This window comes from Belonocnema kinseyi, chromosome 4 (assembly GCF_010883055.1).
Source record: "Belonocnema kinseyi isolate 2016_QV_RU_SX_M_011 chromosome 4, B_treatae_v1, whole genome shotgun sequence".
Classification (NCBI taxonomy): Eukaryota; Metazoa; Arthropoda; class Insecta; order Hymenoptera; family Cynipidae; genus Belonocnema; species Belonocnema kinseyi.
Genome location: NC_046660.1, coordinates 68035238 through 68047913, shown reverse-complemented (window position 1 = coordinate 68047913; position 12676 = coordinate 68035238). Strand labels below are relative to the sequence as shown.

Genomic DNA, 12676 nt, shown 5'->3' with positions numbered 1-12676 from the left:
GGGCAACACATAACTCCTTGAAGCTATTTATATTTTCTGAGTCTTCGTCTAGTCTATGCTGAACTTCGTAGACTTCTCTCCAAAATAATTCGACCTCCTCTGGTTTGGGTGGGTATTCGACAGTAACTGGAAGGTCTTGGAAGAGTCGAGATGGGTCAGAGAGAAACTGTTGATTTTCTCTGACACACCTCTCCCTCCGCTCTAGACTTCTCTTAGCGTCAGATAGTATACGTATTCTCTCAACAATATGCTGCCTGATGGTCAGCAGCTTTGACTTGTTAAGTGTGTGATAACGGGTCCGGAGTTCGCGCGCGAACTTTCGAACCTTGGCGGTCAAATTCCTGCCAGATGTGATGTAGTCAATCACACATTGAATGCGGGACGCGTACTGTCTTGCCCAGCCTATCTTTGTGGCAAGTTGATGCATTCGTCTTTTGGTCTTATGATCAGCTGTTGGTTTTGTTTTACGGTTCGAATCGGCCGAAGCTCTCGCTGCATAATACACACAATAATTGATAGCCCAGAGGTCGGATTCACCGGAAAAATGTCCACGAAGCTCGACATCCATTTCAGCCAGATCTTTAGGCTTGAGAGAAACCTTGGTGTTGATGTTTCTCCGGGTCGTAAAGCATCGCTCTTCATCTATTGGATGCGTGCCCGCGGTTGGTCTTAGTGTCGCCTCTCTTTCTTTGTTGCCGACTTGTTCTAGCTGTAGTAGAGTAGGCGTTCCGCTTACATAACCCCTTTTACGGAGTAGTTCAGCATGGTTTCGCAAACGTTGCTGCGAAAAGTGCGATAGCTCCGGGTTATTCTCGCACCACAGAGCATGCAGCCGTGCCATGTAACCCCGTTCACGGGCCACACTCGCATCCCAGCATTCTAGCAAATCGTGATTCAGTTGCTCCGTCCACCCAAAGGTCGCGAGATCCCGCCGATCCATCGCATTGAATCCATTTTCATTGGCTCCCCCAGCTCTAGATTGGTCGGCATTGTTGGCCGACCCATTGTCGGGAGCCCTGCGCGTTCTGTTGTTTTGAACCGCACTTACTACAACTATGTTTGGTGTTGTCATTGTTGTTCCCACGAGAAGCTAGGGAAAGGGGTTCGTCCATCCTTGTAGAGCTCCGCATGCAAGGATAAGGCTGCGTACTCTGAGAGGTCGCCCGGTATCCCAGAGTCACCGCTCTAGACACCTCACTCAGGTGCCATTCAGCTTTTGGCACGGTTTTCACACCTCCGCTTGGGGGTTCATTCCTTCGGGACCACCCCTGGACAATTGTCTGCGACTGCCTATTTATTTTTGTAACCATATTCAGCAGAAACCCTTGGTACAGGGACCCTCTATCCGCAACCCGAGGGCGGAAAAATCGGCTTTTTAAGTAAATATTCTATAACTTCTGGATAGAGAGAAAAGTCTGATGAGATTTAAGGGAATTTGATTAAATAGTAGAAGAAGAGTCCATTACATTTTTTACATCAGAGTCATTTGGAAAAATTTAGGTAAATTATATTAAAAGCTTATCAAATTGTATTTGATGGTGAACGAATTTTTATATGATTTGCGCAAAAGAATTTAGAAAATGAGTAATCAACGAACGATTCAGTTAAAATTGTATAGCTTGAATTTAAGAAATTATGTTTAAAATAAGTTAGAGTTTAAATTCGACTTCAAGGTCCAACATTCAAACTTGTTAGTTGGATTATTGGTCCTTTTAATTTTTAAGAATTTCGCAGTTATAATATTGGAGCCCTCTTTTTGATTATTATCCCTCTTAATTCAATATAATTGATATCTATGAATCTCAAACGATCAAAAAATGTTTTTGAAATTATTTAACAATTTTTTAATTTTAAATTTGTAGTTTTGTTATTTGTAATTTCTGATAAAAGGCAATATATTTTTAGAAATAATAATTAATTAATCATAGAAAATGTCTGGAACTAAACCTAGTTTAACAAGATTAAAGGAATCAAAAAGCAATTATAGGCCCTCTTCAACCCTCCCCCCGCCCTGTAAAGAAACGTAACAAAATATCCCCCCACACTCACTGTACGTAATTTATTGCTTTAAGAAGTAATAGGATATGAGACTTGAGAATAATGGAAATTTTGGGTATTCAAGATAATACATGCTTTGCAGATTGAAAATTTTATGTTCAAAATTCCCTGATTTTTCTTTGAACAAATTTTCATTTTTCCTGACCATTAACATTGAAATCACAACATTTTCATCTTGTAACATTTTAACATAGGACCTATTATAAACATAATAAAACAATATTTCAGAAACGAATTTCAAACTTTTAAATTTTATTCATTTATTTGAAACAAACCAAAAAATACTTTTCTGCCATAAAGGATGAATCTTCAAGAAAAAAATATAATAGCTAATATTTTAACTAAATAAGATTAAATTTCGTCTGAAAATAATGAATTTTAATTTCAAAAAAATGAATTTTCATCAAATAAAGATTTTTCAGTTATGAAAGACAAAATTTCACCTAAACTGTCGAACCTCCGAACCACAAGGCGAATTTTAGGTACTGAGATTTAATTGTCAGCTAGAAAATATGAATTTTTAGGGAAATTAATTGTCAAACAAAATCTTCATTCATCAAAAAAATTAACAAGTTAGTTGAACTTTTACCCAAGCAATTAAATTCTCAGTTAAAAAATATCAGTTTTCAACAAAATCGTTAAACTTTCAGCAAAAGAGATGAATTCACGACTTAAAATATGAATCTTTAATGAAAAAAATGATTTCTGAACAAACCCGAGTAGAAATTGCCTCTTTATGCCTAAACTAAATACTGGCTCCCACGAGGCCGCAGCCAGATTCCCTAGCTGAAAGAATCTAGGCTTTCCCTCTGCTGGCCCTGGACAGGGTATGCAAAACAGTACATTAATGTTCTTATGCTTAATTATACTTAAATTTAAAAAAGAACAAATTAACAAAATACCGAGATGCAAACTTTGAAAAATTTGATTTTTTTCTGACGTACGCTTGCGCCCTCGATAGATTGGCACTTTAGGGCCTTGATAGAAAATAGTAAATCTAGACAGGGCCTCTTAAGAACCTAGTTATAATTTCTACCCGGGAAGTGGTTGAAACAAAATTTTCAAACAAAATAGTTGAATCCTCAAACAAAGAGGAATTATTTTCCATCAAACAGATTCCTTTTACATTCTCATCATTTATGATTGAGAAAGTATTAGAATTGTCTGCAATTTGATATAACACTTTTTCAACGGATCTCCACGTTTCGAGACCCCCTAAATCCGAAAATCAGGTTTTCACGATACCGTCTGTCTGGCTGTCCGTGTGGCCGTCCGTCCAGCCGTCCGTCCGTAAACACGATAACTCTCGAAAAAATGAACTAATCATATTCATCTTTGGCACACTTTTTTAAGGTCCTAAGAGAAAGGACAAGTTCGTGAACCAGCCATTTTTGATAAAAATTCAAAAAGTGAGCGCATTTTGAAGATTTTTGAGACAACTTTTTTCTGAATTTGAAAATTCTATGCGTGGATATTTATAGTATTAAAAAGAGCAAACAAATTATCCTAATAACTTTTTTCGGTAAAAAGAAAATTCTCAGAGTTATAGCGTTTTCAAAAATTTTTTAATTAACCGAAAATCAAAATTTGAAGCCGAAAAACGCACGATATGATAAAAAATCAAGCAAAAAAATTTTCTTCTTGAAAGCCCTACAAGATTATCATAACCAATTTTTGGATTTCCTTCAATAATCGAAAATTCAAATTTTGATTGCACAAAAAATAATCGAAAATAAAAAATTCCATTTTGTGGACAAACTAAGTAGGATACGAAAAAAGATGAATTAACAAAAATGGTTATCTCAAAAAAGATCTACAATTTCGTTAAAAATCACTACTTGATAGGACGCATACTTTTTGTTTTATTCGTGAAAAATAACGTTGAAAAAAAAATATAGAAAAATTTGTGGAGAAACGACGAAAGTTACGAGAAAAAAAATCCAACAAAACCTGTTTACAAATGTCTGTCGGAAATCGAGCGCGCAGCGCGAGTGTCACGATGAGAATGTGTACCTCAAAGCCTACAGAACTTTGAGAAACTTAATCTTTGACTATACTTAATTAAGTAGACAATTCAGAATATGAAGACGCATATAAATACTGCCATCTAAAACAGATCTTTTTGATAAAGTTTTTTTCAAGCATGCCAAATGCAAAGAATAAATATCCGAGCGCGAAGCGCGAGATTCAACCGTCGTGTGCCCTAGGCGCGCTCAAACTTGCGAGCTTTCTACTGAAATAGATGAATTTTGAAACCAAGCAAAATTTTCAACAGCAAAAAAACATGAATTTTCATCCAAAAAATATTTTTGTTTGACTTTTCAACGCCAAATTATGAGTTTTAAACAAGAAGTAAATTTTCCATTAAATTTCGAATTTTCAACAAAACTATTGAATTTTCAACGAAAACGGACGATTTTCAAACAAAACTGTTGAATTTTCAACCAAATAATATATTTGCAGACAAATTTGCAAAAAAATGGTTGAATTTTCATTTACAAAAGATATAAGTTGACTGCTCACCACCAAAATAACAAAAAATAAAATCTCAACAATTCAGTTGAATTTTCAACCAAAGAGGATGATTTTATTTAAATGGTTGAATTATCGAGCAAACAGTTGCATTTTTATCCAAGGAAACTTTTCAAGAATTAAAAAAAAAGTATCGAGTCTTTTTTAAAATTGGTAAAATTCAATTGCCATATAAATTCTTTTTAAATACAAAATGTCCTATTATAGTCACTCGAAAATTTTCAATTTGCCTTAGAACACTCATTACTTATCAGAAATATGTTTTCTTTAAAGAAACAACGAGTTCAACAACTTTTAATTTGAAAATGGTTAAGGCGCACCGTGGGACTTCGTACGACCTTGCCTTAAAATAGGGTAATGGCTACAGTGATTGGCCACCTTTGTCAATGATTGGCCACTTGAAAATCATCATATATTAAGAAATATTGACAATTTAAACTTATAATAAATAGCGTAAAGTGTGTTGAGAACAATCTTGCACTGTTTGTTAAGTTGTATTTGTGAATATTTCTTAATTATTATGTATATTTAAATCAAATGATTAATAACTGGGGGTTGGGGGTGGCCAAAGATTTTATTGGCATGATTCAAGTGCTTCGATAGAAAATTGTAGTGGTGCATAAAGAGCATTTAAATTTTGTTCCAAAATATCATCAGATTACACTAAAACCTGGAACACAGCACTCATCACATCGAGATAAACGATCCAGAATCGAGATAATCGACTCGTCTCGATCGACTTTTTTTTTATTACCAATTCTTCATCTCCATTATATTTTAGTTCCATCTTATCATATTTCAATCAAATCTCGATTCTGTCCAAGAATGATTGATATGCATTACTAGCTAAATGAGTTAGAGTGCGCAGTATAGAATATACGAGTTTAGGCAGTTTTTAGGTAGGTTCGAATCCTAAGAGAGTACGACTTTTCAAAGCTTTTAAGCGTGCGATTATATGTGTAAGTGACTGCGTTTGCGAATTGTTTATTAATAATGATAAACAAATATTACAGAGCAATGAGTTCAAAAATAGTTTTTTTTTCTTTGAGAAATCGCGTTTTAAATTTTCATAAACTGTCGCTTAGAATTCAGATTTCTTGTCTATGAGAATATAACGCGCTTGCTTACTAAATTTTCATTGCCTGTCGCTAAGTTTTCCAAGCTCTATCTCTGAGATTTTGTTAAAACGTTACAAGCTTTTCAGATAACGATTAAATCATTTTCTCGAATACTGAAGGTTGTGCATTTCAATGGAATTTTAATTGACTTTGTGTCATATCCAAAACTTTAATACAAAATCACTGAATTCTTAATTAACCATAATTTTCCGCGCATTTACAATATATAGATACTTTGCAGTATAAATGAAATAACTATTTAGTAGAATTTTTAAGGTAGTGATATTTTAATTTACCGTCGGATTTTTCTGTGCAGCACAGTCACCCAATTCCTTTTTTCCTTTTCTAAAGTTATCCCAGATGGGTCCCGTATGCTTCGACTGACAATCTCGTGCAGCGTTTGTCCATGGTTTAAAAAAGTTTGATGCATTAACCAGCTGCTACTTGACAATGAATTATTAATATGAAAATTGTTTAATTTTTTTAATGTATAAATTTAAGTACTGTACTTTAATTCTTGAAATATTTTAAAGAATTATACAAATATTTTCTCAAACCGACCTGAACTTCTTCCAATTTATCCGCCCTGACACCATCTAGCTGCTTCAGATAACGATCATATAATGACTGCCTTGCGAGAATTATCTGTAAAGTTATAAAGGAAGGATAAAATAGACCTGAAACATTACTTCAAATTTTGGAATTCAATTTTAAATGCATAGTCTATATCAAATATAGTGTTAGTTGGGCATCCTGGTAAGAAGAAAAATATATTATAAAATCGGTGTTTGTATTTTGTTTGGTTTCTGAATTCAAATAATCAACAAAAAAATATCCTGTAGGCTAAATCAAAAATTGATCTGAAAGATTTTTTAGCTTACACAATTTAACTCGCAGATACACGGAAAAAAGTAGACTGTAAGTTGTACAATTTCGAACAGTAAAGTTAAGGTTTAAAGCGTACCCACTGCGAAATGAGCAGTTTTCACAGTATAGAATGCAGTGTAAACCAGTAATCTGAAATTATACTAGTCGAAATAGCATTTGCAGCATCATGTAAAGCAGCTATTACAGTTTGACATTGTAGATTGGAATATCATTGGTAAACACTGCTTAAATCACTGCTTCACATTGCAAGGTTTCACTTAAAAACTGGTAGACATTACGTTTTCCCAATGTGAATTATAAATGGTGAATTATACAGTTTACAACTTTTAAGCTATCCCCTTTCATACTGCGATGGGTAGTGTGATACAAAGTAGATGGTGCAGTTTCCAGTAGTAATCCGTTATACCAATATTGGGCCTGACCCCGCACCAATTTCGCAGTGTAAAATTTTAACATCTCCTTTTTCGTACTGTGTCAAATGCTGACTGAGAGTGTTAGAGCAAGATTTGTTTTATTTCTTACTAGATTAAGTTTACTTTTATAATTAGTTATTATTAATTAATTATTTTTCTAATAAGAACTAAAAGATGTATTCAGATTATAATAAACTTCATATCTGCCGTACTAAGGAAAATCTTACTCAATTGGCATTGTCGTTTAGGTCGAATTGAACGTTGTCAGTTACGAGAAAATGGACCTTAATCGCGAAGTCAATTACTATACATAAGCGTTTCCTTAGTATGCACGGAGGGAAATGGAAAAATAATTTGTGGGTACAAATACCTCAAGTGTACCACTTTTAAATCGATAGTTCTATTTTTAATTAATTCGTACAGTTTTCGATTCGTTTTTATATCAAAATAACTCCCCTGAAATATTTTTGCAAAACATTTCTTTTTTTTTAAGTTGTCGAAAATCAAAGTTCTTGATCATTTTATTTCAAGAATGTATTACTTGCAAACGGTTCATCGAAATTCAATAATTAAGTTATCAAAATTTTCCTTACGGAGTCTACTTACGCTAAAAAAAAATTTCGGTAGTAAAAAAAGATCTTTTTATTGCTTAAACAATCGTTCGTTTTAAACAATTGAAAATTAATCAAACTTCTCCGCCTGTAAAAAAATTCTTTTACGTGCCAAAATATTCTACAATCTGTTCCGAAAATTAAAAAAAAAAGTTTGTATTTTGCAGTAGTTCAAAAGTTATTGATTTTTTGTGACCGCGCTCCGACCTCCAGCCCTAATCGAGCACAATCGGACGCGATAGTTTAATCTTCCACAAAGTATAGTGAAATTTTCAACATTAATTTTATACCAAAAAAGTATTTTTTTAACAAATAAGTTTCAAAATTCAACCTAATAGTTGAATTGTAAACCAAAAAAGCTGAATTTTCAATAAAAAAAATTTAGTAGTTGGTATTTCAATTAAAAATCTTCATTATTTTAAACACCAACTATTACATTTTTTTATTGAAAATTCATATTTTTTGGTTTAGAATTCAACTGTTAGGTTGAATGTTTGAACCGATTTGTTAAAAAAATACTTTTTTGGTAGAAAATTAATCTTCTTGGTTGAAAATTTCACTATACTTTGTTGAAGATTAAACTATTTTATTAAAAATTCACTTTTTGTGTTGAATTTTCAGTAGTTCAGTTAAAAATTCATCTTTTTGTTGGAAAAATTAATTTTTCGGCTAAAATTTTTTTTTAATTAAAAACTAACATTTTCAATGATAAGTTGACTGTTCGATTTTTTTTTAAATTCACATGTTTTGATTGAAAATTCAACAATTTGATCGAATACTTAAACTCTCTCTTAAAAAATAATTTTTTGCTTGAAGATTCATTTCTTTGTTTAAAATTTATCCACGCCTAATTGAAAATTAAACCACCTCATTTTTTTTTAGTAGAAAATTAATCATCTTGGTGGAAAATTCATCTTTTTGATAAAAAATAACTATACCTGGTAGAAAGTTTGAACCGCTTGATTAGAAATGCATTTTTTAAAATAAAATTTATCATTTCAGATTAAAATTCGTTTCATATTGTACTCAATATGATACCCATAATAACCCATCATAATTTTATTCAAAATAATTTATTACCTAATTGTTTCCCTATATCTTGGCTTGAAGTCGATCCACATTGTTAAAAAATTAATTTTGTTTAAATGATGCTTTATTCTTTTAATTTAAAATTAATCTATTTTATGGAATAGTGAAATATTTTGATTATATAATTTTTTTTAAATTAATATTTTAGACTGAAAACTTAACCATTCAACTTTTGGTTGAAAATCGATTTTTTTTTAGTTGATGCTGGATATACTTTGTTGAAAATTCACCTTTTTTAGTAGAAAATTAAATTCCTTGGTAGAAAATTCATCTTTTTAATTTAAAAAATGACTATACCTTGTAGAAAGTTGAAACACTTGATGAAAACATAATTTTTTTAACACTGATCATTTTAGTGGAAAATTCGTGTCATATTGTACTCAATATGATACCCGCATCCGTCCGAACGTACTCGACCAGCGCTGCAAAATACAAACTTTTTTTTTCACCAAAATTTTCGAAAGAGATAGTAGAATCTATGGGAACATGAGAAAATTCTTTTACAGGCGCAGAAGTTTAATTAATTTTCAATTGTTTAAAACAAACGATTATTTAAAGAATAAAAAATTTTTTTTAATTCCGAACAATTTTCAGCGTAAAGTATACTTCGTAACAAAAATTTTCATAACTCAATTATTGAATTAGGTTGAACCGTTCGTGAGTAATCTATGTTTGAAAAAAATGATAAAGAACTTTGATTGTTAATAACTTGAAGAAAAAAATGTTGAAAAAATATTTTAGCGAAGTTATTTTGATATAAAAAATAGAAAAGTGTATAAATTGACTTGAAATAGAACTATCGATTTAAATGTGGCACACTTGAGATATTTTGACTCTTGTATGAAGAGTGCTGTAGTACATTACAGATTATTGTGGCAACTAGTGACTAGCGCTGCAGTACCACCGACAGATCGCGAGTTCGCGCCACTCTCGACTGTACCTGTAAGCATTGTAGTTTTGTTTCCATTCGTCTAATTTATATTTTATAGTCCCTGTTTAAACACAATTTTCAAAACCCTAGAAATTTGAATCTCTTTGAAATTGTAAACTTCCAAATTTTATTTTTGGTACTGAATACTTGTGTTTAATCATACTTTTTTGGCCGCAAATCAAAAACAATTAAGCTATGAAGTAACTTTTGTTTTTATCTTTATAGGCTGATTTCAATTTTACGGAATGCTATTTCGGGTTTCTAAAAAATTTTGTTTTTGTTTGTTAGATACCTAATTCTGTATACTGCAAAACTTCAAATATTGTTCCAGGAATAAAATTTAAAAATATGTAAATAAACACCGTTTACTTCACTTACCTATGTTTTGAAATGTATTATACTATTATACTATTTATTATATCACATAATTTGCACTCTTATATTTTATAAAAATGTATAAATAATTACTATAGCTTATAGCAAAGTTTTATAAATTTATTAGCATTTAAAATTTTTCATTTTCAGGACTTATTTCTTTTAATTTCAGCTAGCCTTCGATTCAGTGTTCGAATTCAACTTCAAAGTTAGAATATTAATCAGGTTTAAGTACCTTGTATCTTAAACCATTTTTTCAACTCCAATGTTTCAATAAATTTTTTGTAGTAGCTGCTTTTGTTTTTACTTTCTGGTTTTACTAAAGAAGATTAGTAGAACTATAATCATTCGATTATTTTTTTAAGCTGGAAAATTAAATTTAAATTCAAATATTTATACACTTACAATACACCTAAGAGTAATAAATGCATTACATTTTTGAGCCTCAGACTTTGGAAAGAAATCACAAATTAAATGAATGTTTAAAATAAACATTTAGTTATTAAAATTTAAATTAATTAAATTGAAATATTTTCATTGAGCATATGTAAATCAAACCGTTCACATAAAATGTGTAAAACGAAAAAATAGAACAAAAAAATATTCCTCTATTAGCCCTGGCTTACCAGCGTAAAATCTTGACTGAGATTTTGTCAACAGAATCCAAGCGATACATCAGTGTAATTAGCTAGAGCGTCCGCCATAGGCTTAGGTTGTTTAGGTAGGTAGGGTTCGAATCCCACACGGGTGCGATTTTTCATAGCTTTTAAGCGTTCGATTACGTTTGTTAGTGACCACACATGCAATTGCATGATTTCACAAATAAATTAAATGTAGTTACTAAGAACAAAACATTTTTTTTTGTAAATTTAACATTGTATTACATCATCTGTTTCGAGTTCCTTTAATGGAATGTCTACCGACGATTCTATACTAGGGCATAACTGTGACTTCTGCTGATTGATGCGAGAGATTTCTAATGCGAAACTATAATTTTTCCTCACAGAAGGAGCAAGGTTTACTGAGCGAAAGTGTAACCTCTGCTCTTGCGAGACACGCAGTGTACAATGCGAGCTGTATCTAGCGCTCGCTACAAAGTAGGGACTACTGGTTGACATTGTTAAATTATCACTCATCCCCATTCAATCTGGATACGGATTTACAATGTCACAGAGTAAATCTTGCACTTTGATGCAGTGAGGTTCGCTAATTTCTCCCAAAGTGTAAGAATTACTCTGTGGTTGCACAAAAGGCTCCATCACTGCGCCACAGAGTAATATTTCAACACTTTTCCGAGTATATTCTATCGTACTAAGGAAAACCTTGCGTATGTGGCAATGTCGTTTAGATCGTCTTTGCCATTGCAAACTCATTTACATAAGTTTTTCTTCAATATGGCAGTAATTTAGTAGAACAACTTTAAAGTCACTTACTTGAAAGATACAGAATCCCAGTAAGCAGCAGAAGATGGGACGCTTCGTGTTTGAATATTTTCGTTTGACTTTTACATTCCACATAATGTTTCAAGTTGAATTTGAAGATCTCACGCCAGTGAATGATTTTTAAACTAAATTTTTTTTAGAATTTTATATTTAAAGAATCCAAGATTGTAATGTACTGAAATTTCATTTCAGTGTATTATTTGAGCACACAGAAAAACGCCGAGCATCAAAAGTAGGCCGATTCACTGTTGTTTTGAGTTTGAATAAGAATGCGACACTGAAAAATGAGATTGCAGCTTTGTTCAATTCACAGTTTCATACCTGAAGTATTTTCATTTTGAGAAAAAATGTTTATTTTGAGAACATAACAAATAAGCTGTAAGAAAAATGATGCCATTGTTTTCCCGCGCACGCGCATACTTGACCTAGTATTTTGGTATCAAAAATGAAATTCGAAATTTGAAAAAACCAAAGATATAGTTAGATAGCTCTTGAAAAATGAACCTGAGTCTCCATTTACAGTTTTTCTCTCGGGCTGCAAATTTTCCAGTAAATAAATAAAAACTGACTCTTTTTAAATTGAAAAACCATGTTTTTTCACATTCAACTTGCCGTAAGTAATTCGTTTATCAACTAATTAACAAATTTCTTTTTGAGTTTTATTCGTGACACTCTAGCGGAGGCTACAATGTCCAAAAAGGGTCAACAGTTAATTTCTGATGTTTTTATTTTTAATCTGAATGAAAAACCACGTTTTTAGACTTTCACATTATAAAAGTGAGCGAGGAAGTTTGAGCTACGACAAACTTCAAGCGAACGAATTTTCCGCCAATGTATTGGCCAACTTTTTGGAAAATCTCAATTCGATTTGATTTTTAGTTCCATAATTACGGAGAGTTTATTACGAGCTCGCTCTAATTATGGAACTAAAAATCAAATCGAATTGAGATTTTCCAAAAAGTTGGCCAATACATTGGCAGAAAATTCTTTCGCTTGAAGTTTGTCGTAGCTCAAACTTCCTCGCTCACTTTTTTAATGTGAAAGTCTAAAAACGTGGTTTTTCATTCGGATTAAAAAGGAAAGCATTCGAAATTAACTTTTAACCCTTTCTGGACACTGTAGCCTCCGCTAGAGTGTCACGAATAAAACTCAAAAAGAAATTTGTTAATTAGTTGATAAACGAATTACTTACGGCAAGTTGAATGTGAAAAAACATGGT

The 12676-nt window shown here is 32.0% G+C and overlaps 2 protein-coding genes across 6 annotated transcripts in view; one reads left to right on the top strand and one right to left on the bottom strand.

Annotated features, from left to right (window-relative positions):
• LOC117171258 (hemicentin-1-like) overlaps positions 1 to 12676 on the top strand; it is a 109745-nt gene that overhangs the window by 41175 nt on the left and 55894 nt on the right. The gene's annotated exons all lie outside the window — the stretch shown is intronic.
• LOC117171259 overlaps positions 1 to 12676 on the bottom strand; it is a 29078-nt gene that overhangs the window by 4867 nt on the left and 11535 nt on the right. Inside the window, exons 2-4 of one of the 4 annotated variants that reach the window (XM_033358384.1) lie at positions 11449 to 11734; positions 6270 to 6353; positions 6005 to 6145 (exon numbers count right to left, since the gene is read on the bottom strand). In XM_033358384.1, the coding sequence (XP_033214275.1) occupies positions 6005 to 6145; positions 6270 to 6353; positions 11449 to 11532 (309 nt within the window). In that variant the 5' untranslated portion in view covers positions 11533 to 11734. Of the gene's footprint in view, positions 1 to 6004; positions 6149 to 6269; positions 6354 to 9006; positions 9132 to 11448; positions 11735 to 12676 lie in introns of those variants that run through there. The other 3 variants (XM_033358383.1, XM_033358385.1, XM_033358386.1) reach the window with 3 other exon arrangements.